This window comes from Schistocerca cancellata, chromosome 9 (genome assembly GCF_023864275.1).
Source record: "Schistocerca cancellata isolate TAMUIC-IGC-003103 chromosome 9, iqSchCanc2.1, whole genome shotgun sequence".
Taxonomy (NCBI): domain Eukaryota; kingdom Metazoa; phylum Arthropoda; class Insecta; order Orthoptera; family Acrididae; genus Schistocerca; species Schistocerca cancellata.
The window spans coordinates 5,695,389-5,723,179 of NC_064634.1; the positions used below are offsets into that span (position 1 = coordinate 5,695,389).

Below are 27,791 nucleotides of genomic sequence, written 5' to 3' on the forward strand. Positions count from 1 at the left end.
TAAGAGTCGAGGGGCATGAAAGGGAAGCAGTGGTTGGGAAAGGAGTGAGACAGGGTTGTAGCCTCTCCCTGATGTTATTCAATCTGTATATTGAGCAAGCAGTAAAGGAAACAAAAGAAAAATTTGGAGTAGGTATTAAAATCCATGGAGAAGAAATAAAAACTTTGAGGTTCGCCGATGACATTGTAATTCTGTCAGAGACAGCAAAGGACTTGGAAGAGCAGTTGAACGGAATGGACAGTGTCTTGAAAGGAGGATATAAGATGAACATCAACAAAAGCAAAACGAGGATAATGGAATGTAGTCAAATTAAGTTGGGTGATGCTGAGGGAATTAGATTAGGAAATGAGACACTTAAAGTAGTAAAGGAGTTTTGCTATTTAGGGAGTAAAATAACCGATGATGGTCGAAGTAGAGAGGATATAAAATGTAGACTGGCAATGGCAAGGAAAGCGTTTCTCAAGAAGAGAAATTTGTTAACATCGAATATAGATTTAGGTGTTAGGAAGTCTTTTCTGAAAGTATTTGTATGGAGTGTAACCATGTATGGAAGTGAGACATGGACGATAACTAGTTTGGACAAGAAGAGAATAGAAGCTTTCGAAATGTGGTGCTACAGAAGAATGCTGAAGATAAGGTGGGTAGATCACGTAACTAATGAGGAGGTATTGAATAGGATTGGGGAGAAGAGAAGTTTGTGGCACAACTTGACTAGAAGAAGGGATCGGTTGGTAGGACATGTTCTGAGGCATCGAGGGATCACAAATTTAGCATTGGAGGGCAGCGTGGAGGGTAAAAATCGTAGAGGGAGACCAAGAGATCAATACACTAAGCAGATTCAGAAAGATGTAGGTTGCAGTAGGTACTGGGAGATGAAGAAGCTTGCACAGGATAGAGTAGCATGGGGAGCTGCATCAAACCAGTCTCAGGACTGAAGACCACAACAACAACAACAATTTCCATTACAATTTCATGACCAAAACACTGTTGTTCCTGCACGCTACCCTACAATGTTCAGCACATAACTTCATAAAAACTGTAATTGCTGATGATCTTCTACTCCTACTTAATGTTCACACTTACCAGCATGGATAAACAAAGAGCATTTATAATTCTCATGTTGATTTTACAAAATGGTAGTGAAAAAAGACACAGTGTAACACCCCAGCAATCTTTAATAGACACAACCCACATACAGTTAACATTTCAATTCTTTCTAATGGACAAGAATACTGTTTTACACAATATGAACTGCTCAGCCAATCCATAATGTTAGAAAAATACTTCTGTAACATTCTTTCTTCAAGAATTTGCCTTTAAGGCTATTGAATAAGTAAGTGCAAGGCTTTGTTAAACATGGTAAGTACACATTACATTCAGTATATCGTATCACAGGAAGCAGTTTTCCTCAACACAATAAACAATGTTTTAAAAAAAATACTGATTACAAATACTTTCATAACAAGGAATTTCTCATATTTTGAAAAATATATCACATCAGTCTACAAAAATATATTGTTAGAAATTACAATAGTTCAGAGAACTATTTTCTGAGTAAGTTTATGGTGTACCATATTTATCGAGGGCACATGCATCCTCTTCCTCCATCAACTGGAAGGGTGACACCAGTGATGAAAGACGCATCATCTGAAGCCAGGAAAGCGATAGTACCAGCAACTTCCTCGACATTCCCAGGTCTCCCCAGAGCATGCGTTGTCTTACACTTCTCAAGGAACTGCCAAAAAATTACAGTGTTACTAAATGTCATGCTTTCAGCACAACCACCATAGACACTGACAGTTGACAAATACATACTGAAACAGGATTTCAATACTTGATGATAAATTCAGTAGAGAAGAGTAAAACACAGAATTGCTGATGCGCTAAACAATTCTGTATTTGCAGTGAGAAAGATGTCAGGTGTAGGAGGTATATAAATATAAAAAAAATTGCGTATTTTGCTTACTTTCATTCTATTATGTCATACGGGATCATATTCTAGGATAACTCGTTAAACCAAGCAAATGTTCTTAGCATGCAAAAAAGAGTGTAATAAGACTCATTTGTGATGTAAATTCAAGAATATCTTGTAGAAACCAGTTCAAGGAACTAACCACTGATTCTCAGTACATTTACGAGTATTCTTTAATTAAATTTGTAGCAAGTAATATATCTGTATTTCCAACCAACAGCTCAATACTAAGAACAACAACAGTCTACATAAAGACCTAAAATCACTTACCCTGGTCCAAAAAGGGGGTCCAATATTCAGGAACACATATTTTCAATAAATTGGAGGAACCATTAAAAACTTAGCTTCTGATAAAGCACGATTTAAGCAGACCTTGAAAGACTTTCTGAGAGGCAATTCCTTCTATTCTACAGATGAATATCTTAACAGGGACTGTTAGACCAGCTTCAGTAAAAACGTCAGTTACATTTCAGTTTTGAGAGCACTATGTTTCATCCTGAGAGGCTATTGATTCTGTAAATATTAGCAGTTCCGGTTTACTGTAATGTATTCACCTATTTTGACAATCTCCTGACAAATGATCAGGGTAATGAGTGTTATAGGCCTATTCAAATGTTTCATGTTATACTTTCTGCCTTGTTCCACAACCACGAGATTCATCTCACTTTTAGGTCTATGGAACGAAAACTGAATCTAATCTACACAGTTATAGTCTGAAGTTACATGTAAATAAGTGTGCAGCATTGAGTACCCCCCCCCCTCCCCCCCCCCCTCCTGCCCTTTCAGACACACATGTAATTCTGAACAATCTTCCTTCTACGATTTAAAAACATAAATAATTAACTACCAGCTCATGATATTGAAAACTTTAAAAAAGGCTGTCCACGATGTGTAATCAACTTGTCCAAAGTGAATGGTTTGTTTCTTTTTAGACACTGAGAATAATGACTAGTGATACCTATTTCAGCCTAGACACAGGGGCACATTTTCACTACAAGCTAGGGGCCCACACAATTAAAATAGGTGTTTTTTTTTTTTTTTTTTTTTTTTTTAATACTGTAGTGCAGACTGCCTTATAATCATAAAAAGACACAAATCTAATTTTTTGTATTAGCTTCTTTGACCGAATTTTTCAGTTGGTAGCACCAACATTCACCTCTCAAAACCCATTCTCTCTCGCATCAAATTCCCAGTTGTTCCCAGTCAAATATGTGACATTTAAGTAGGAAAGTCACTGGGACATAAAAGACTCCATAATGGAAATCTGGCAGTTTGCAATTAGAATGTATGTAGCTTCATTACAATGAAATTAATTAGACAGCAACAATATCTGAAACTTTCATTTTAATGAAGGATGTTTGGAAACTGTTGTATCTGAGTTAATACAATTAAATTTGCTTTTTTGCTCCATTTCTTTATCATTCGCCAATCAAATATATTTGCTTATACATAAAACATTTCTTTTTAAAATTGAAACACTGATTTTTGCATGGCCATAAATCTCTACTTTTCTTCTCTTTTAAGAAAATAGTGTTTATGTTTTTAATTTTTTAATCTTATCAATTCATTGTACCACAAATTATGCAGTAAAATTTAATTCAATGATACACCTCACCTCCCATGCTGCATTATAGGCTTTTAATTAAAAAATCATTCTAAAATATTTTTTGTGGGGTGGTGATCACCAAAAAACCACAGGTTCAGCCTAGGTGTACACATATGTTAAACACAGCCTGTATTGCTCTAGAATCTATGAACAACTGAACGTTTCAATGGCTGTGTATTTGTACACCTGAACATCAGCTGCAGGCTGACAGATTGTCATAATTAAGTAAGATCAAGTAAGCTTCATCTCAAGTACCAGGAAGGTATACTTTGCATTATCATCTTTGGAATCATAATGTACTTCAAAATGGGCTTATGACCCGAAACGTAGGTTGTGCAGTACCCATAATACAAGCTTCAACCATAATACAATTTGTGAAACAAGCATAAAACAGTGTTCGTTTAGTTAATTTACAATGTTTCACCAAGAAACCACAGTCAATTCAATCAACAGTATAAAGTCCATTAATCTGGCAAGAAATGTGAATGCACATTCTCAATAAGATGTTTTTGGAATTTTTCTTTTAATCACATGCCCCTTGAAACACTATTACATCGTGGAAAAATGGAACAATGTTGTTGTTGTTGTTATTGTCTTCAGTCTGATGACTAGCTTGATGCTGCTCTTCACACTACATCTCGTACAAGCCTGTTGCCGTCTCTTAGTAATGTTGTGCCACAAATTTCTTTATTCACCAACTCAATTCAGCATCTCTTCGTTAATTACTTGATCTACCCATCTGCACTTCAGCAATCTTCTATAGAACCCCCATTTCAAAAACATTTACTCTTTTCTTGCCTGGATTGCTCATCCTGTAAGTTTTACTACCATTTAAGGCTACACTCTAGGCAAATACCACCAGAAGAGACTTATGAACACTACATTTATCCCAATTGTGACAATTTTTTCTTTTTCAGAAATGCTTTTCGTAGTACAGACAGTCTGCATTTTATAGCTTCTCTACTTAAGCCAGTATTAGTTCCTTTGCTGCCCAAAAAACACTACTACTTTTAGTTTATTATTTTTTAACCTAATTCCTTCAGCACCACTTGATTTAATTCAACCGCATCTCTTTACCCTTGTTTTACTTTTGTTGTCCTTCATCTTATAATCTCTTTTCAAGACATTATCCTTCCATTCAACCACTCTTGGAAGTCCTTCACTGTCAGTGACAAATTTCATGTACAAGAGTTCATTGAACCACTTCTCACTCCATTACTCTACTGTTCAACTCTGAACAGCACATGGGAAAAATGAACACTTAAATCTTTCCATGCAAGCTCTGATTCTCAAATTTTATTATTAAGATCATTTCTCCATATTTAGGTGGGTGCCAATAAAATATTTTCATACTCCAAGCAGAAAGTTGGTGATTGAAATTTCATGAACAGAACCTGCTGCTAGAAAAATGCCTATGTTTTAACCATCACCACCCCAACTCGTGTACCATATCCATGACACACTCTCTCCCTCTCCTATTCTGCAATAATACAAAACTAGCTGCCCTTCTTTGAACCTTTCTGATGTCCTCTATCAATCCTATCTGGTAAGTATTACAACTTCTAAGTGTTCTGGCAATGAAACACAGTCTTTGGTTTGCCTTCCCCACAACATCATCTATATGATCATTCCAATTTAAGATAATTGTAATTGCAATTCCGTTAAATACAGAAAAAAATCCACTCACCAGGTGGTGGTAGGGGAACACACATACAAAGGTATTAAAGTTTCCAATCTTTTGGAGGCTGTAGCTCCTTTGAGGACTGGTCAAATTTTGGAAAAGGGGTAGAGTTCGAAAAAGTTTTCCAGGGCACCGGTGTCATGGGAGACTTACCAGATGGGATGAAAAGTGATCTTCCCTTCTCATTCCCAACAGCAAGTCTCCCCTGACCCTGGACGAGTTTTCCAAACTCCACCCCTTTTCCAAAATTTGACCAGCCCTCTCCTCCTCCACCACTCTACCTTCCCCTTCCAGCCTTCTACCAGGAGCAGCCACAGCCTCCAAAAGCTTGGAAACTTTAATACCTTTACAAGTGTGTTGTCCTGCTACTGCTTGGTGAGTAGATCTATCTATCCTATTACATTATATTTTCAGACACTGATTATTTTTGCTGATATAGATATTTAGTCGAATTGATGGCCTTTAGGTTTGTACGATGTAGCCAAGACTTAACACATTCCTTTTAGTACTCTTGTGGATGACCTCATATTGGTTTATATCTTCTAATGACTTTACAAGGTGGTAAATGACAGCATCATCTGCAAACAGTCTAAGGGGCAGCTAAGATTGTCTCCTAATCATTTATATGGATTAGAAGCAGCAGAGGGCCTATGTGACTTCCTTGGGGAACAACAGATATCACTTCTGTTTTACTCCAAGACTTTCCATCAATTACTACAAACTGTGACGTCTCTGACAGGAAATCATGAATGCAGTAGTGCAACTGATAAGATACTCCATTGGCATCCAATCTGATTAGATGCCACTTGTGAGGGATGGCATCAAAAAAGCCTTTTGGAAAAGTAGAAATATAGACTCAATTTGATATCCCCTGTTGATAGCACTCATTACTTTGTAAGAATAAAGATATAGTTGCATTTCACAAAAACAATATTTACAGAATCCATGCTGACTACGTGTGAATAGACTGTTTGTTACTTTTGAGGTAATTCACAATGTTTGAACAAATTATATGTTTGAAAATCCTACGACAAATCTATGTCAGTGATATGGGTCTGTAATGCAGTAGATTACTGCATTTCCCTTACTGAGTACTGGTGTGACCTGTGCAACTTCCCCGTCTTTAGGCATGAATCTTTTGACCAGGGAGTGGTTGTATACAACTGTTTAGTACAGAGTTATTATATCAGCATAATCTGTAACAAGTCTGGTATACAATCTGGACCCAATGACTTGCCATTATTTAAGCGATGTAAGCCGTTTTGCTATATTGAGGGTATCTACTTCTAAGTTACTCGTGTTGGCAGCAGTTCTTGATTTAAATTCTGGAATATTTACTTCATGTTCTTTGGTGAAAGAATTTCAGAAGACTGTATTAAGTAACTCTACTTTGGCAGCACTTTCATCAGTACCATCTCCATCATTATCAAAAGGTGAAGGTATTGATTATCTTGCCACTAGCGTACTTCACACATGACCAGAGTCTCTCTCTACATTTTCTGCTATATTTTGAGACAACAGTTCTATTGTGGATGCTGTCAAAAGCACCTTACTTTGAAGATCATGTTAAATTTCAAGTTTCTGTAAAACTTCACCAATCTTGGCGATTTTGTGTGCTTTTAAGTTTGGCATGTTTTTTGTTGCTTCTTCAACAGTGTTCTGACTTGTGTTGTGTACCATGTGGGATCAATTACATTTCTTATTAAGTAATTTGGTATAAATCTCTCAATGCCTGTTGATACTGTTTCCTAACAAAGCCACATCTGGTCTACACTTGCATAGTTAGGAAGGAACGGAGGCAGTTTCTTAGGAAGGCATCCAGTGAATTTTTATCTGCCTTTTTAGACAATGTTTTTTGCCACTGCAATTTCATTGTCAAACATCAAACTTTTTATTACTTCTCCCTGAACTTTAGTGCCTTCTCCAAATTTCTCCTTACTTTTCTTAACTGCTCAGTCAATTTACAGACTGAATAACATGGAGGATAGGCTGCAACCCTGTCTTACGACCTTGGTGATCAGGTCCAAGATGGCCGCCGAGTAAGTGACGCCAGAAACCATTTCCAGAAAGTTAAGTGATTTAGACAGGAATATAATTTAGTTTAACGCCGACAACAAATTAAATACATGCATTAGTGTATCATTTAGTCTTGCTGTTAAAGGTTTGACTTTTCTTTGCGTATTTTTTCAGAAAACACGAAATGATCGTAACTTTGTGAAGTCGCGCTTAGGCTTAAATTTTGTAAACGTGTTTGTTTCTTGTTTCACGGTAACTTAACTATTTTCTCGGTAACAAATAAGTAAACTACCGTAAATAGCGTATAATTTCATTGTTTTAATACAGATTTCAGAAAAACAGCGTAACTTTATATCAGAAACTTGCTTATATACATTTGTTTATAGGCCTAATTCTCGTAACGTTTTTAGAGAATCAAAGTTAAAGTATCTCGTTTAATTGTCCTTTTTTTCATTCCATCGAGTGAAATATAAAATAAATAGCGTATACCTTCATTGTTTTAATACAGATCTCAGATAAACAGCGGAATTTTAAATCAGAAACTTGCTTATATACGTTTGTGAATAGGCTTAATTCTTGTAACGTCTTTTTTGATTTTTGGTAATTTAATTGATTTATTCTAGCTAAAGTATTATTTTTGCCATGAGTGAGAAGTGCCTGACTTGCCGTAGAATTGTTAGTTCCGGGGTTTGGTGTGATGGATGCAGTAGTTTTTTTCACTGGGGGGACTGCAGTGGCGTGGGTGTCGGGAAAGTGGATCAGGCTCATCAGTGGTTATGTAGGATTTGCAGCAGAGATAGGAAGATAGTGGAACAGGAGGGGAAAATTGCTGCCCTTCAGGCTGAACTAGATCAGGCTAGGGAAGATCTGGACAGGTTAAGGAGGGAGAAGGGCAAAGAGAGGTGGGAAGTGGCGAGAGGTAGCAGAAGGAACAGGCCTATAACTAAGTCTGACAGTTTTGCGGTGAATGTCAAAAATAAGTTTGACCTGTTGCTTCAGTTAGAAACTGATGAGCCTCAAGCAGAGGTAGGTGTAGACAGGACACAACAAACTTTCAATAGGAAATTGAAAAAGAATGTAGGAAAGCCATCGAAAAGGAAGAAAGTTTTGTTGTTAGGCAGTTCTCATGCCAGAGGTGTAGGCCAACTTCTGCAGGAGGAATTAGGACCAGAATACCAGGTCACAATTTTTTTCAAACCAAGTGCTAGTCTGGATCAGGTGACAGAGGATTTAGGTTCACTCTGTAAAGGATTTACCAGGGAAGACACCGTGGTTATTGTGGGAGGGCCAGGGAACAGCATCGACAGAGATCCTGGGTACAGTATAGAGTGTGACCTGGTAAAGATTGCGTCGGCATCGAGACACACCAATGTTGAATTTGTATCTGTCCTGAGACGCCATGACCGGCCTCATTTGAACTCTTCTGTTGGGAGAGTTAATTTGGAGTTGAAACGGCTGCTTGGGTCGGGTGCAGGGGCTCATATTGGTGTGGTTCCTGTTGATTCTCTCAGTAGGTGGGACTATGCCAGGCACGGCCTACATCTCAACAGGAAAGGGAACGGGAAACTGGCTGGGGTAATAGCAGGAAATTTAAGGGGGGGAGGCACTGCCATGAATGGTAAAATACCAGTGGTTACAGGTGTTGGAGCAGCACCTTTTTTAGGATAGGTAAGACAGAAAGATGTCAAGTTCTACGAGAGGTCAGGATTGAAACAAATCTTCAGTTTAGGAAAGAAATTAAACAGCACAATTCTAGTACATTGGATCACCAATCACAGCTGTCAATTATAAATTTTCACCAATCACCAGAAATTTTACCTCCACCAAGTTGTATCTCAGTCCTAGGTAATTGCATTGATGAATTAAAGTCACCCAACCCAGTTGACATAATCTGCCTCTCTGAACACCATGTGACTACTGGTATAGCAACTAGGCCTAAGCACAATGAGAAACTCAGACAGGAGAGTACTGCAAATGTTAGAATAAGGAAAGGTTCTCATAAACATATAATTAAAAATAATGTAAGTATATTTTATCAAAATATTGGGAGTTTAAAGAATAAAATAGATGAGCTTCTGGTTTGTTTAGAAGATTTAGAAGCTGAGGATGAAATAGATATACTATGCCTGTCTGAGCATCACATTGTTACTGATATGGATAAGGTAAATGTAAGTGGATATAAGCTCCCTGCACATGTAATGAGAGAAAATATGGAGAAAGGAGGAGTTGCCATATATGTCAAAAGTTATCACTGTGCAAAAAGTATAGAAACAAAAAAGTTTTGTGTAGAGAAACATATAGAAGCATGTGCCTGTGAGCTTAAATTAAATAAAGGCACATTTATAATTGTAACTGTATATAGGCCCCCATCAGGAAATTTTCATCTATTTCTGAAAAATTTGGACTCCTTGTTGTGCTATCTGTCAGACAGGGGGAAGCAAATTATTATTTGTGGGGACTTCAATGTAGATTCTCTGAAAGAGGGTAATAGGAAAAATGACCTTGAAGTATTACTCGGTTCTTTCAATTTGACACCCATTATTGATTTTCCTACTCTGGTGGTAAAGGATAGCAGCTCACTGATAGATAACTTCTTTATAGACCAAGATAAGTTTAACCAGATAAATGCTCAGCCTGTTGAGAATGGTCTTTCTGATCATGGTGCACAGCTAGTTACAGTACATGACATAGCTCCATTCAGCAATACTAAACAGTCCTCCAAAGAAGTACGTTCAGTCAACGATTTAACAATTGCAAATTTCAGGGAAAGCCTAGAGCAGTTAGACTGGGATGAGGTGTACCGTGAACCTGATGCCAATTTAAAATATAATTTATTTCATGACATTTTTGTAAATGCATTTGAAAACTGCTTCCCGAAGAAAATAGTATACTTGTAAGAAACCTTGTAACAAACCATGGCTTACTAAGCGTATAAAAATATCTTGTAACCAGAAAAGGGAAATGTATCTGACAGCAAGAAAGAGTAGTGACCCAGAAACTATCAAACATTATAAAAACTGTGTTATATTAAGAAAAGTATGTGTATCATGTCTGAAATCAGCAACTCTGATAATAAAATTAAAACAATTTGGAATATTATTAAAAGAGAAACAGGTCAACCAAGAGCACAGGAAGACAGTATTACCATCAAATTGAATGAAAACTTTACGAACAAAAAGTCAGAAGTTGAAAATATTTTTAATAATCATTTTCTAAATGTTGTGGATATAGTAGGATCCAGGTGTTCATTAGAAGATGCTAGGCTGTTAATGGAAGAGGCCATACCTATGCAATTTGATACAATTGAAATCTCACCCACTTCTCCCTCTGAAATTAGGAAAATAATAAACTTGCTTAAAAGCAAAAACTCACATGGAATTGATGGCATTTCCAGCAAAATACTAAAAGCTTGTTCTCAACAGATAAATAAGATTCTCAGCCACCTGTGTAATAGCTCTCTGGAACAGGGCATTTTCCCTGACAGACTGAAATATGCTATTGTTATACCTTTGCATAAAAAGGGGGATAGATCTGATGTCAACAATTACCGTCCAATCTCCCTTCTAACAGCTTTATCCAAAATTTTTGAGAAAGTAATGTATTCAAGAGTAGCTTCACATATCTTTAACAATGAAGTACTAACAAAATGTCAGTTTGGTTTCCAGAAAGGTTTTTCAACAGAAAATGCCATATACGCTTTCACCAATCAAATTTTGAGTGATCTGAATAACCGAACACCACCCATTGGGATTTTTTGTGATCTCTCAAAGGCTTTTGATTGTGTAAATCATGAAATTCTGCTAGACAAGCTCAAGTATTGTGGCATGAGTGGGACAGTGCACAAATGGTTTAATTCGTACCTAACTGGAAGAGTGCAGAAAGTTGAAATAAGTAGTTCTCATAATATGCAAAGATCAGCACATTCCTCAAACTGGGGAACTATCAAGAATGGGGTTCCACAAGGGTCAGTCTTGGGTCCTTTGTTGTTCTTAATATATATTAATGACTTGCCATTCTATATTCATGCAGAGGCAAAGTTAGTTCTCTTTGCTGATGATACAAGTATAGTAATCACACCTGAAAAACAAGAATTAACTGATGAAATTGTCAATACTGTCTTTCAGAAAATTACTAAGTGGTTCCTTGTAAACGGACTCTCACTGAATTTTGATAAGACACAGTACATACAGTTCCGTACAGTGAATGGTATGACACCATTAATAAATGTAGACCTTAATCAGAAGCATATAGCTAAGGTAGAATATTCCAAATTTTTAGGTGTGTCCATTGATGAGAGATTAAATTGGAAGAAACACATTGATGATCTGCTGAAACGTTTGAGTTCAGCTACTTGTGCAATAAGGGTCATTGCAAATTTTGGTGATAAACATCTTAGTAAATTAGCTTAGTACGCCTATTTTCACTCGTTGCTTTCATATGGCATCATATTTTGGGGTAATTCATCACTGAGGAATAAAGTATTTATTGCACAAAAGCGTGTAATCAGAATAATAGCTGGAGTCCACCCAAGATCATCCTGCAGACATTTATTTAAGGATCTAGGGATATTCACAGTAGCTTCTCAGTATATATACTCTCTTATGAAATTTGTTATTAACAACCAAACCCAAATCAAAAGTAATAGCAGTGTGCATAACTACAATACTAGGAGAAAGGATGATCTTCACTATTCAAGACTAAATCTAACTTTGGCACAGAAAGGGGTGAATTATACTGGCACTAAAGTCTTTGGTCACTTACCAAATAGTATCAAAAGTCTGACAGATAACCAACAAGTATTTAAGAAGAAATTAAAAGAATTTCTGAATGACAACTGCTTCTACTCCATAGAGGAATTTTTAGATATAAATTAAAAAAAAAAAAGAAAATATTAAAAAATAAAAAACACAAAAAAATGAAAAAGTTGTTATATTAACTTAAGTATGTTGTTAAATTAACTTAATTATGTCATGTATTGGAAAATTTGACTCGTTCCACATCATTACGAAGTATCGTATTCATGATCCATGGAACTAGTATTAATCTAATCTAATCTAATCTCAACCACTGATTCCCTTTTACGTCCTTCGACTCTCACCAGTGCAGTCTCCTTTCTGTACAACCTGCAAATAAGCTTTTGCTCTCTAAGAAGAAAAGTTTTGTATGAAATACAATAGATTTTCTCCTTTTTAGCACATTTTCCTGGCACAATATCCTTGAAAGTAAATCTACCTTCACAGTTATGTGTGTTATTTGTGGGTTGTAATAAGTTTTTAACAGTATGCTAACCTTTACCTTTTCATAATCTGCATCAGACATGCCACCACGTTTGTGCACCTCAGTAACAATAACACCTGGGTTCACAGCGTTCACTCTGATTCCACGATCAGCAAGCTCTAGTGCAAGGCAATGTGTAAACTGGTCCAAAGCTGCTTTGGACATTGCATATGCCAAGATACCTGGAAACTGCCAACAATTTCAGTTAAAATAAACCTGCTCCACAGTGTTATAATTATTCTATAAATATTTTAAACGAAACACTTTTTATATTGAAAGATGAAACACTGTGTCCCACCATGTCCATCTATTTGGTGTGTAACAATATTATAAGAAGGAAAGTTGCTATTCACCATATAGCGAAGATACCGAGTCGCAGATAGGCACAACAAAAAGACACTCACAATTATAGCTTATGGCCGTTAAGGCATTCATCAACAACAGGCGCGCACACTTACTTACAATGAAAGGGTATGACCAAGACAAAAAGTGGAAATATATGTTTCTATGTTGCCTTTCACAGTTGAAACACTTGATTCACACACTGGTAATATCTTAAATTGAACTTCTTTGGTTATGCGTCATTAGGCACAACATGGTTGCATATCTTGTGTTACTGAACTTCTGTGCTGTAAGTCACTTCCAGCAGCTATTGTGTTGATCTTAGTCCATCACGAGATACATAATAAATTTAACTCTTCAGTCTTTCCCGGTGATCTAATGACATCTTGGGTTGTCGGGTGTTCTGCCGGATATCAGTGTCGTACTTGCACGATATTTCGGTCACGTAGCTCATGACCTTCATCAGGTGCGACCTGAGACTGCTCCTCGAGTGGACCTGATCCAGTATTTAAGTTTATGGCCTTCCCCCTCCACCAACGGCTGCAGGTGCTTCCTCTGTGGTCCGCGCCCATTCCCTGCGACCTGCTGGAGCGTTGCTGCTCCGTTTCCGTCCACTGGCACGTGCCCTGTCAGACCAAGAGAATCTACCTATAGAGATAGAACGTCTCAAAACAGTTTTCTCCAAGAATGGATACACGGACAGACAAATTGAGAGGGCGCTCCAACCAGCCACTATACCACTGGTTCCTGAAGAAGACCAAGATGAAGCAAAGAAGGTGGCATATCTGCCCTATGCTGGCTCTATTTCTGCCAGAATCAGTAGGGTCCTCCGTAAACACAATATCAAGTGTGTTTTCTGCCCATCCAACAAGATCGGGGGACTGCTAGGGAATGTCAAAGACGACCTGGGGTTACGAAAACCAGGGATTTACAATATACCTTGTCAATGTGGCATGTCCTACATTGGCCAGATGACAAGAACTGTGGAGATCACGTGCAAAGAACATCAGAGATACACTAGATTAAGACAGGTGACTAAGTCAGCCATTGCTGAACACTATCTAGAACTAGATCATGCCATGAAGTACGAGGATACCAAGATTCTAGCACAAACACCCAGATTTTGGGACAGTGTTATAAGAGAATCGATAGAAATTAAAATGGCTGACGATCTTATGAACCGTGACACAGGGTACCAGCTAAGCTCGAATTGTTAAAGGAGCAACGGGACCAGCTGCAACACTACACAAACAGAAGAACCAGAGACATAGAGATGGAAAACGAGCCCCTGACGGACTGCCAGGGGCACCAGACTGAAGATGGAACACCCAGAAGTGTGACTGGTGAGCGCGGACCGCAGAGGGAACATCCAGAGCCACAGCGGACGAAAAACGGAGCGGCAACGCTCCAACAGGTCGTGGTGAGCGGTCGCGGACCGCAGGGGGAACGCTTGGTACCCCAGACCGTAGATGAAACCCCCAGGAGCAGGTTTGGTGGGCATGGACCGCAGAGGGAACACCTAGAACCGCAGTGGACGGAAAACGGAGCAGCAACACTCCAGCAGGTCCCAGGGAATGGGCGCGGACCACAGAGGAAGCGCCTGCAGCCGTTGGTGGAGGGGGAAGGCCATAGGCATAAATACTGGACCAGGTCCACTCGAGGAGCAGTCTCAGGTCGCACCTGATGAAGGTCACGAGCTACGTGACCGAAATATCGTGCAAGTACGACGCTGATATCCAGCAGAACACCCGACAACCCAAGATACATAATAAATGTTTGCTGTAGACTACTCATTGTGATGTTTTGTTACCGTGAATGTTTTAATAAGACCAGAGAGTCAGAACAGAAGCATGTCATAGGCCAAAAATGAAAAGAAGAACAGCCATTTATAACAAACAGGAAAAGCTACTAAATGTTTGAATATTAGCAAAAATTTGGTGAAATGAACATTACATGTACAGGCTGTCCATAATTAAAGTTCCGGCTTCAAAACACTGTAGAAAGAGAGAGACTTCTCAGAATGACATCAATTTTGAACAGCATATTATTCACACATGGGGAAATGTTCTCAAACGTTGTAGAACTGCTCCACAACAGTATAGTTAAAGCTACTAAAACACGCATAATAGAAGTTAAGCAACATATATTCATTCCCATACAATCTACGTCTGCTTAAAAATTATGCCTCTGATAATTTCATCCATATAAAGTGTGTGATCAATCTGTGTTTACTTTACCCTCTTGACATTTTCCGAAAATTCGATTTCCTGTTGTTAAACTTTACTTCTTGTTTGCTGTTATTGAAACATGATTCTACATGAGAAGGTTATAAACCTTTAATACCACACAGTTTATCAAGAAGAATTTTTTAAGACAAATTCCTTACTCAGAACAAGCAACAGAGTATCAGATTATATTGATTCAAAAGCTGTAAGTATCTGTGAAACAATATTTTTCACTTTTCAAGAATTTAACCTAAAGCTACTGACAGTTAGAAAAGAGTTTACTTAGTTTTTGGTACATTCACTATTCTACTGCTTTTGAAAAATTCACAAAAAAGCAACACCTTTCATAGCCCCCGAGAGATACACTTAGCAGTAACTAGATTTCTCTGCTGCATTTATGGTAACAATGTGCCACTGCTGTATGCTCCTTGCATCTATTGGTAGTCCGCTGCACCAGCTGCAGTTTCTGTTTGTTGTGAAATGTAGGTTTTAGGGCCATGGGAAGTATAAATTCCATGAAATAAGGTCCTCAGAAAGTATTCTTACCACCAAAGTAGTTTCTCAAAAGGGGCTTACGAAGTATACTTACCACAAAATTAACATGCCTTTTGGGTTCTTAGGAAGCATACTTACCATCAACTTGAAGTATCCCAAAACTTTAGGGTATATACCCTACATCTGAATTTGCCTGACATCTTATGGCAATAGCCTGCACCATTTGTATTAACACTGTCACAACACTCAGTTTCTATGCCAGAAAATCCAGGATGGAATGTACCAATATTATGAAAAGGATAGTTGCTGCTCACCATCCAGCATAGATGCCGATTTGCAGACACACAACAAAAAGACTGTCAAGGAGAAAAGCTTTCAGTTTCATTGGAAATTCTAACAAAGGCATTGGTGGCTGAAAGTTCACTTCCTGATGACAGTCTTTTTGTTGTGCCTATCTGTGGTGAGTAGCAACTATCCTTTTCATAATACTGTTATAATCAGTTTCTGTTTTTCACGGGATCCTACTGTTGCCGGAACAAATTGCTTCATCCTTTAGGTACTATCTTTATCAGAAATGTTCCAAGACAGGCTATTTTTTTTCTTTTAAAACAGAAAAATTGCACTTACCAACTAAAGATACTAGCTCCCCTTGGCTATCTACACACAGCTGAAAACATTCCTGGAGGTCTTGGAAGCACGCAGGGAAAATTTGAACTGTGTTTCTGGTACAGTCATTTGTAACAGCCTGTTGGATGTCTACGATATCTCAAAGCTTTCCTTTCGGTCGCCTTCTCACTCACACGTATATGGTGGATGTGGGACGGCCAGATACTAGGTAAGAGATAAAGCAGTATGCGGTCTTGCATTGTTATGCAGTAAGACCTACTCCTGAGAATGCCACAAATCAGGGTGACTTTAATAGCTGGTGGCAAGACACTGATGTAAAGAGCTTGGTTCACGTTTTGACAATGCAATCCTCGTCCTCGTCTTGACCTGTGTGAACCTCCATCATTTGTGGATCAAGCTGTAATCGTTTGCTATCAAAGAACATGATCCACTTCGTCTTTGCTCTCGAAGGTTGCCATCTGACTCTTTTCGAGACTGGTGATTCAGGACTCCACCATTCAGTACATTGACATTTCATGTAAGGGTCTTACTGATAGCACAAACTTTCTTCCCCGGCAATAATCTTCGTCAGAAATCTGGGATCATGTCTGGCTTTTTCCAGTAGTTCAGCAGAAATTCTTTGCCCTTTCTCTTCCTGCTCATTTGTTAGTGTGTGAGGGATGAGTTTTGCATCAAGTTTCCATTTCCCTAAATCTTTGCTTAAAATCTTACGACACACATCACGATTCAAATTAAGTTGTTCTGATACCGCACACACTTATGTGATTATCTTCTTGAAATAACTGCCTTACCTGCTCCACTTTTGCATCAGTATGTGCTCTAAATGGGCAGCCAGCTATGGGATCGTCTTGCACTGAATCTGTGCCTTCACGAAACCTTTTGTGCCACTCGAAAACACAAGTTCTTGAAAGTGCTTCACCTGCATATGCTTGCTTACTTGCCCACATTTCATTATGGATTTTCCTGAGCTTAATGCAGAACTTAATGTTCACTCTTTGCTCACAATCACCTTCCATTGTGCTACCGTAACTAATATGCCAAAACCCAAACAGTGTGTTGCTAAGCACAGTCCTGCCACCTAGTGAGATCACGTGTAAACATGGCCGAGGTCATGTCAAGAGTGCACACATTCCAGGTAACAAAAAGAACGACATTTGTTCCTTTTTAGTACTGCAAACTCAGAAATAAAAAAACTGTTTTCTAACTTTTCTGACAAAGGGAGCACATTACTGTGACTTACCAGCTCATCTCAGTCATTCATTTATTGCTTTTTGTAGCAAAAATGTCAAAAAAGCAAGTCTACAGAAAGAAATACAAGCCAGAAGAAGCATTGGAATTCTTTTTTCCCTACCTAGCAATCCTGAGGATAATGAAATAAAGGAATGAAGTAACAGAAGGGGAATTAGTTTCAGATATTGTGCAGCAATGTAATCCATATTTCATTCCACATCCTGATATTAATATTAGCAGAAACAGTTTCTGTGCTATGGGTGCCAAGATTTTTAGTGACTGTATCATAAGTGAAGAAGAGCCATCTGCAGAAGAGGACCAGTCAGATGACACTGCAGTTTTGACACTGATGCACAAGGAGAACAAGTTGTGAATCATCCACTGCAAAACACAGCACAGAGGCAGACAATTTCTTCCTTTCTGAGATACTGGAGCATATGGTGCAGCAGACAAATCTGTATGCAGAGCAACTGAAACAAAAACGGCGATCTGGTCAGACCGTAAAAAGAGATGACAAATAACTGGAGAAATTTCTCTGCAGACAAGTTACAGGCCTGGATTGGTATGAATATCTTGTTTTCCCAATAAAACTGCACCACTGGAATTCAAAATCTGCTCTTGGTCAGCCTTATATATTGAAGCCTATGACATGCAAACCACTCAGATAAATGACAATACGCTTAATCTTGCAAAAGGACATCCAAATCTTGATAACCATCACAAGGTCAGGCCTTTTATAACCTTTAAGACCAACACAATTTGTAAGCCTTACTTTCAGTAAGCTATTGACTGTGGATTAAGCATAATACCTTTCAAGGGACAGACACCTCTTCAGCAGTATATGGCTCTGAAACAAAACAAAACAAGGATATTGGGTGTGGTGTTTAGTGGACTCAGAGACAGGCTATGTCACAAAGTTTGATACTCATACACGAAAAATCAGAGAGAGGAGCAATAGAAAATTCTCTGAGTGTGTGTAGTCATTAGCCTGATCCAAGACCTGATCCAAGACCTGAAACACTGACAGTGTGGTAGCATTTCACAACTTCTTACCACTGTGAATCTAATGCAAACACTGTTGAATGAAGGTACTTTTTTTCTACAGGGTGTTTCAAAAATGACCGGTATATTTGAAACGGCAATAAAAACTAAACGAGCAGCGATAGAAATACACCGTTTATTGCAATATGCTTGGGACAACAGTACATTTTCAGGCGGACAAACTTTCGAAATTACAGTAGTTACAATTTTCAACAACAGATGGCGCTGCGGTCTGGGAAACTCTATAGTACCGTATTTTCCACATATCCACCATGCGTAGCAATAATATGGCGTAGTCTCTGAATGAAATTACCCGAAACCTTTGACAACGTGTCTGGCGGAATGGCTTCACATGCAGATGAGATGTACTGCTTCAGCTGTTCAATTGTTTCTGGATTCTGGCGGTACACCTGGTCTTTCAAGTGTCCCCACAGAAAGAAGTCACAGGGGTTCATGGCTGGCGAATAGGGAGGCCAATCCATGCCGCCTCCTGTATGTTTCGGATAGCCCAAAGCAATCACACAATCATCGAAATATTCATTCAGGAAATTAAAGACGTCGGCCTTGCGATGTGGCCGGGCACCATCTTTCATAAACCATGAGGTGTTTGCAGCGTCCTCTAAGGCAGTTTGTACCGCCACAAATTCACGAAGAATGTCCAGATAGCGTGATGCAGTAATCGTTTCGGATCTGAAAAATGGGCCAATGATTCCTTTGGAAGAAATGGCGGCCCAGACCAGTACTTTTTGAGGATGCAGGGACGATGGGACTGCAACATGGGGCTTTTCAGTTCCCCATATGCGCCAGTTCTGTTTATTGACGAAGCCATCCAGGTAAAAATAAGCTTCGTCACTAAACCAAATGCTGCCCACATGCATATCGCCGTCATCAATCCTGTGCACTATATCGTTAGCGAATGTCTCTCATGCAGCAATGGTAGCGGCGCTGAGGGGTTGCCGCGTTTGAATTTTGTACGGATAGAGGTGTAAACTCTGGCGCATGAGACGATACGTGGACGTTGGCGTCATTTGGACCGCAGCTGCAACACGGCGAACGGAAACCCGAGGCCGCTGTCGGATCACCTGCTGCACTAGCTGCGCGTTGCCCTCTGTGGTTGCCGTACGCGGTCGCCCTACCTTTCCAGCACGTTCATCCGTCACGTTCACAGTCCGTTGAAATTTTTCAAACAGATCCTTTATTGTATCGCTTTTCGGTCCTTTGGTTACATTAAGCCTCCGTTGAAAACTTCGTCTTGTTGCAACAACACTGTGTTCTAGGCGGTGGAATTCCAACACCAGAAAAATCCTCTGTTCTAAGGAATAAACCATGTTTTCTACAGCACACTTGCACGTTGCGAACAGCACACGCATACAGCAGAAAGACGACATACAGAATGGTGCACCCACAGACTGCGTTGTCTTCTATATCTTTCACATCCTTTGCAACGCCATCTGTTGTTTAAAATTGTAACTACTGTAATTTCGAAAGTTTGTCCGCCTGAAAATGTACTGTTGTCCCAAGCATATTGCAACAAACGGTGTATTTCTATCGCTGCTCGTTTAGTTTTTATTGCCGTTTCAAATATACCGGTCATTTTTGAAACACCCTGTATATGCACTGCGAGAGCAAATCAGAAAGGACTGTCTTCAATGATAAAAGAGAAACTTAACTTGAAAGTGAGAGAATTTCAGTGCCAATGCAAACACGGTATTCCAGCTATAAATTGGATGGACAACAAACCTGTCACTATTTTGGCACCTCAATTGTCTCAAGGAAGAATAAGGATGATACTACCAGCCGCATTGCTTGTCAAACAGCTGTAACAACATACAATAATATAACAGAAGGTGTAGATCATGTCAATCAACTTATTTTGCAGTATATCAGCATAGTTAGTGGTGGCATCAGATTCTTTGTTTCGCACTGGACATGCAAACTGTAAATGCCTTTATACTATACAAAGTGAATAAAGAGAAAGACTGATGCAAAGATCAACTGAACTTTTGATTAGAAGTCACAAAACAATAGACAGGTGGCTTCACATTCAGCACAAAGAAAGGCCATCCATTAAACATTCCACGCAAGAACAACACTGTACCAGATCACATTCGACTGGCAAAAGTAGGTGATCATATCTCCTTATGGGAAAAGCATACAGACAGGGCTAAAAGTGTTCTACAAAAGTTAGACACAAGAGAACAAAATACATATGCTGCTCCTGCACAGTCCTGTGTATCGAACCCCGTTTCCACCAGTTTCACAGAAAATTAAAAAAAAAAAAAAATTACACTGAACCGTTAATGTTGGCTCTAAACCACTTGTAAATGTTACATGTAAACACTTCTGAAATACAGTAAAAGAAAAAAAAATTCTGAAAAAAACTAAGCTTCTAAGTCAATGCAATCAAAAGATATGGCCATTTTCATCACATATTTCGATACTCCCATACTCTTCAGCAAAACCTACAGATGAACTATATACATACACGATTGCCTTTGTACAAAACACTGACAAGTCTTACTTGCCATGCCCATTTAAATTTCTTTTTATATTTTTATTTATTTGTTTAACATGTGTTGTCAACACACACACACACACACACACACACACACCTGTACACAACATTCCACAGTCTACCAACTTGACCATGTGAATTCATTTTGTTACACAGTTTCTTGAAGCAGTGATGTTGTGGTTGTTCTTGAAATTGATGAGCAGGAATACTATTTCTTTGTTTCGTACAGTTTATGTCTAGGGACACTCATCTGAAGATAGTGATGACTTGGGGGGGGGGGGGGGGGGAGAGAGAGGGGGGCGAGTGAGAGAGAGCGAGAGAGGTGGGAGCGAGAGAGGTGGGAGCGAGAGAGGGGGTAGGGGCAGGGGCGGGGCGGGTAGGGGCGTGGGGGGGGGGTAGGGTAGGGTAGGGTAGGGTAGGGTAGGGTAGGGTAGGGGCAGGGGCGGGAGGGTAGGGGCAGCGGCGGGGAGGCAGGGTGAGGGGCGGGGAGGCAGGGGGAGGCAGGGGGAGGCAGGGGGAGGCAGGGGGAGGCAGGGGGAGGCAGGGGGAGGGGCGGGGAGGCAGGGGGAGGGGCGGGGAGGCAGGGGGAGGGGCGGGGAGGCAGGGGGAGGGGCGGGGAGGCAGGGGGAGGGGCGGGGAGGCAGGGGGAGGGGCGGGGAGGCAGGGGGAGGGGCGGGGAGGCAGGGGGAGGGGCGGGGAGGCAGGGGGAGGGGCGGGGAGGCAGGGGGAGGGGCGGGGAGGCAGGGGGAGGGGCGGGGAGGCAGGGGGAGGGGCGGGGAGGCAGGGGGAGGGGCGGGGAGGCAGGGGGAGGGGCGGGGAGGCAGGGGGAGGGGCGGGGAGGCAGGGGGAGGGGCGGGGAGGCAGGGGGAGGGGCGGGGAGGCAGGGGGAGGGGCGGGGAGGCAGGGGGAGGGGCGGGGAGGCAGGGGGAGGGGCGGGGAGGCAGGGGGAGGGGCGGGGAGGCAGGGGGAGGGGCGGGGAGGCAGGGGGAGGGGCGGGGAGGCAGGGGGAGGGGCGGGGAGGCAGGGGGAGGGGCGGGGAGGCAGGGGGAGGGGCGGGGAGGCAGGGGGAGGGGCGGGGAGGCAGGGGGAGGGGCGGGGAGGCAGGGGGAGGGGCGGGGAGGCAGGGGGAGGGGCGGGGAGGCAGGGGGAGGCAGGGGGAGGGGCGGGGAGGCAGGGGGAGGGGCGGGGAGGCAGGGGGAGGGGCGGGGAGGCAGGGGGAGGGGCGGGGAGGCAGGGGGAGGGGCGGGGAGGCAGGGGGAGGGGCGGGGAGGCAGGGGGAGGGGCGGGGAGGCAGGGGGAGGGGCGGGGAGGCAGGGGGAGGGGCGGGGAGGCAGGGGGAGGGGCGGGGAGGCAGGGGGAGGGGCGGGGAGGCAGGGGGAGGTAGGGGGAGGCAGGGGGAGGTAGGGGGAGGCAGGGGGAGGTAGGGGGAGGCAGGGGGAGGTAGGGGGAGGCAGGGGGAGGTAGGGGGAGGCAGGGGGAGGTAGGGGGAGGCAGGGGGAGGTAGGGGGAGGCAGGGGGAGGTAGGGGGAGGCAGGGGGAGGTAGGGGGAGGCAGGGGGAGGTAGGGGGAGGCAGGGGGAGGTAGGGGGAGGGGCGGGGAGGTAGGGGGAGGGGCGGGGAGGTAGGGGGAGGGGCGGGGAGGTAGGGGGAGGGGCGGGGAGGTAGGGGGAGGGGCGGGGAGGTAGGGGGAGGGGCGGGGAGGTAGGGGGAGGGGCGGGGAGGTAGGGGGAGGGGCGGGGAGGTAGGGGGAGGGGCGGGGAGGTAGGGGGAGGGGCGGGGAGGTAGGGGGAGGGGCGGGGAGGTAGGGGGAGGGGCGGGGAGGTAGGGGGAGGGGCGGGGAGGTAGGGGTGGGGCGGGGAGGTAGGGGGAGGGGCGGGGAGGTAGGGGGAGGGGCGGGGAGGTAGGGGGAGGGGCGGGGAGGTAGGGGGAGGGGCGGGGAGGTAGGGGGAGGGGCGGGGAGGTAGGGGGAGGGGCGGGGAGGTAGGGGGAGGGGCGGGGAGGTAGGGGGAGGGGCGGGGAGGTAGGGGGAGGGGCGGGGAGGTAGGGGGAGGGGCGGGGAGGTAGGGGGAGGGGCGGGGAGGTAGGGGGAGGGGCGGGCTTACATGGCAGACGCTCCTTCCATCTGAGCACCGAGGGCAGAGAGGATAGTGTGACTGCAGGGATTTATCCCTGCACACTCCCCGTGAGACCCGCATTCCCAGCTTAAATGTCCACACACTACAATCATAGTGCCCCTGCCCATTATACTCATTACTCGTGGCAGACAATCTTACAGAGTCCCGTAAGAGTTCGGGCAATAAATGTGCATCCAGCATAGGAGGTCAATGGCCAGTTAGCCTTAACTATATGAAGATGGTATCTGTTCTTTCAGACATGTCCGAAACATCTTCATCTTCATATAATCATATTTTAGTTCTACTGTATCCTCAGTCTGGACTATTAGTTTGCTTTTCCAGGTAAAAAAGTGTTACCTGGCAAAAAAAACTGCAACGGCCACACATTATTACTTCCAGCTTCAGATGGTAGCACAAAATCTTGCCAAGAAACCCAGGAAGTTCTGGCCCCATGTGAAAATTACTTTTGGATCGAGGATTTCTATTCTGTCACTTATAGATCAGTCTGGTACAACAGAAAGCAGCTAAGTTTCAAATTTTGTGTTTAAAATATTATTCATGCAGGAGGATTATACAGACATAATCTTACTCGAACACCCACAAATTCATGACTAGAGGACTTCGAAATAACTATGCCTGGTGTTTAGAAACAACTAACAGAGTTGAAAACAATGTTGTCAGTTCCAGATCAAATCACAATTCAGTTTTACAGAGAGTATTCTGGAGCATTGAGCCCTTACCTTACATTATCAAATAAAATTATCTGCAAAATTACAGACCATTATGTTTAACATTAGGCTGCTGCAGAATTATTGAGCATATTCTGTTCTAACTTTTAAGTTTGAATACAATAAATTTCCTTGCCACAGTAAATCTCCTGTTCACAAATCAAATAGATTTGGAAAGCATCACCACAGTGCAAACCTTACTTGGCCTTTTCTTGCAGAATATCTCAAGAAACATGGATAATGGACAACAGGAAGATCCCTCATTCCTAGATTTCCAGAAAGCATTTGACACAGTGCCATACTGCTGACTTAACGAAGGCCCAAGCATAGAGAACTCACTATCAGTTGTGAGTAGCTTTGAGACCAAGTAATACAACCTAGTGTGTTGCCCTGGACACCAAGTGTTCATCAAAGACAGAGGTACTGTCAGGAGTGCCCCAGGCAAGTATGCTGTGACTGCTCTTGTCCTTTATACACATTGATGATCTGACAGATAGGATGCGCAGCAATCTGACTGCTGATGGCATTGTATTGTGTGGGAAAGTGTCATCTTGAGTGGCTGTAGGACAATACAGGATGACAAAGTATTTCTACTTGATGTGAAAAATGTCAGCTTGTTCTAAATGTGAAAAGCTGTAAGTTAATGCAGACAAGTAGAGAAAACAATCCTGTATGTTTGAATAGAGCTTTAGTGGTGTCATGTTTGACCCAATCACATCGATTAAATATCTAGGTGCAACATTGCTAAGTGACACAGAATGGAACACACACATAAGGTCAGTTGCAGGGCAGACGAATGGTCTGCTTAAGTGTAGGAAAGTGTACCTCATCTATCAAGGTGAGCACATACAGAATCCTTGTACAACCCATTCTTGAGGAATTAATGGAAGCCTTCAACACCACTTCAGGAATCACACAATTGAACTTACCTTTCGACCTAATCTAGGCCTCCGGCTATGCAACAGCAGTATTTCACTGCAACTAAGGCTACATTTTCACATTCGATGGCTTCACCCACTTTCAACCTATCCTGTACCTCAGGCTACACTACATATTTGCCACCATAACCTACATTCAAAAAATATAGATAAGAAAAAGGTCAGTGTACTTTTCTATTCCTGTAAATTACAACACACAACCCCTTAACTTTAAAGGACAAATCAGACATGTGGTATTGGTAGGTTCAGTTGCCCCTTCTTAACTGAGGATTGACTTTTTTGGTCTCCCCATCTAGTCAGGCTGAAGGAATGCACCAAAATAATTTGAATAGATGTCAATGTTATATTTGCCACCCATTGGTTTGATCAGTACAAGAGCGGTAGGGAAATTTTCTGTGAGCTTAGATGAGAATCCCTGGAGGAAAGAAGACAATGTTCTCCAGAAACACTGTTGAGTGAGTTTAGACAATTAGCATCTGCCGTCAACAGTGGAATGCTGCTACTGCCACCAATCTACATTTTGCATAAGGACCATAAACAATATAAGAGAAATCAGGGCTCGAATGGTATCATATAGACAGCTGTTTTTCTCCATTTCCATTTGTGAGTGGAAAAGGAAAGGGAATGATTAGCAGTAGTACAACATACCCTTCACTACATACCATGTAGTGACTTGCACAGTATATGTGAAGATGTAGATTGTTGTTGTGTGCACACTGTTATAGTGCTGCTTGCTCCTAGTAAGTATCTTGCTTCAACATGAAAACATGCAATGTGAAAGCTATGAGCTCTTAAAAAACTGTCATGTTTTCTATCAAAACTTGTACAAAGGATGAGTTGCTCTTCAATAAACTTTAAAGTTATTTTATGAACTGAACCCCAATGCTTAAATAAAAATTTGATTTTTATAAGGTGTATATTTATATTATTTCACAAAGTAATCAGTCAACTTCTACACTTCTAGTGTCCAAGTATTAATGAATTTTACATTTAGGAGAGTGTGGATGTTCAGCATATGAAAAATGAAGACGCAAATCTAGCAAGATGGCAATAAAACAGGAAATGAACTTCACTTACAGATCTGATACCAGCTATGCTGGAAACATTGATGATAGTGCCTTTTGTTTTCTCAAGATGAGGAACTGCTAGCTGAGTAAGCACGATAACTGATCGTACATTCACATTCATGGTGTTATCATACTGCTCTAAAGTCATGTTGTATATTGATCCTGGGGTTAACTGTCCAGCATTATTCACCTGAAAATAGAAGTTTAGTAGTCCAATAAACATACACAGTTTACTTTGCTGCAAATTCTCTCATACTACAACCACATTCCCCACATCAGAGGGAAAAAACTATACATTGTACAAACTGATAATTTCCACAGCAGCTTGAAACTTTTAACTTTTCAAAAAGTATTTTCTAATTTAATTTTAGAGTTTGTAGCAGTAGCCAATGATACAACAGTATTTTTATTATTTTTAAGGCATATCTGCAGAAGAAATAATTCTTGATTGTCTTACCAGTACATCCAACTGTCCAAAGTGGCCAATAGTTTCATCTATTATGCGCTTACAGTCATCCACACTGGTCACATCTCCCACCACACATAACACCTGGAGCATAAAGGCAATTCAGCTACTTATTCATCTACTGTGACAATGTTAGAATTTTGTGACGTAATGTTTAAATATACAAGAGAAAAAAAAAAAAAACTTACTGGCACATTAGAACTGTACGTCGGGCCAAGACTCGAACTCTGGACCTTTGCCTTCTGCAGGCAAGTGCTCTACCAAGTGCCCGTGAAAGGCAAGGGTCCAGAGTTGGAGTCTCAGTCCGGCACACAGTTTTAATCTGCCAGGAAGTTTCATATCAGCGTAAACTCCGCTGCAGAGTTAAGATTTCATTCCGGATGCAAGATAACAGTTTCCAGAAAACTAAAAACATTACTTTTTACTTTCATGGAATCAGTAACATAACAATATAATTGTTTAGCAATTATTTCACAACCAATAAAGAAGTTGGGAGACAAATATTCATTTTCGGACATATTTGTTAATATACTCAAACTTTGCAACAGGACTAGCGGCAAAGCCCAGGAAACAAATACTGTCAATTTTGTGACTACGACAGTCCGAACAGCACTTCTTATAAGTTGTCGTGTAAAACTGAAACAGTAGCGAAACATTTAATAGTAACGTCTACAGATGCAGAAAAAAAAGATATGGGTGAGCAAATGTCAAACAACTGAAAACGGGAAAAAGTGTTGACTAGGAATCCAAAGGACCACAGTGCTTTGATAACGTACCGTGTCGCACTTTTTGAACGCTATAAAGTAACAAAATATTTACTGCTGTTGAAAGCTAGTTTGGAATTTTCATGCGCTAATGTCACATAACGATACATTTTGTTTTTTCAAGTAACATACAATACTGACGAGCCAGGACTGAAGTTGCACTGTGATTACTGGCTAAAATTCAGTCATCTTACCTCGTCTTGAGGCAGACCAGCTTCGGTACACTGCGTTGCTGTTTTCTTCAAATTAGTCTCGTTACGACCACAAAGAACGAGGCGGCAACCCAATTTTGCCAGTCTAATAGCAACACCAGCTCCAATGCCGGAGCTAGCTCCTAATAAAATTCAGAAACGTTCGTTACATGAACGTACCACAAAGAAACAAAACTCTCAACTTCACGAGGAAACCCATACCTGTAATAATAACCACTTTCGACTTCAATGACATGACTCTATATTCCTTCAACTTTCTCACCTGCTAATCAAACACTCCGTGCCTACCGGCAAAACAAACAAAAGATTTATATCAAAGATATTAGTGTATCATAAACTGTCCAGTATGACCAACTTTCGCGTGAGAATTTCCTGGCCCTTTCTTATTTGACTTCATTCTTCTCGTCTGCTTACGCTTTTTTTTTTCTCTTCAATATAATTTTGAAGTAAGTTTTCAATCACCTAGAAGTACGACA

At 41.4% G+C, this 27,791-nt stretch overlaps 1 protein-coding gene across 1 annotated transcript; it reads right to left on the reverse strand.

Annotated features, from left to right (window-relative positions):
• Positions 1-1,380: 1,380 nt before the first annotated feature.
• On the reverse strand, positions 1,381-27,645 carry LOC126100318 (3-oxoacyl-[acyl-carrier-protein] reductase FabG-like). The gene is made up of 6 exons (XM_049910928.1): positions 27,517-27,645; positions 27,298-27,437; positions 26,331-26,423; positions 25,884-26,063; positions 12,571-12,741; positions 1,381-1,735 (listed from the first exon to the last, which is right to left on the reverse strand). Exons 1-6 carry the CDS (start codon positions 27,548-27,550, stop codon positions 1,577-1,579), a joined length of 777 nt encoding a protein of 258 aa, XP_049766885.1. The 5' UTR covers positions 27,551-27,645; the 3' UTR covers positions 1,381-1,576.
• Positions 27,646-27,791: the final 146 nt, after the last annotated feature.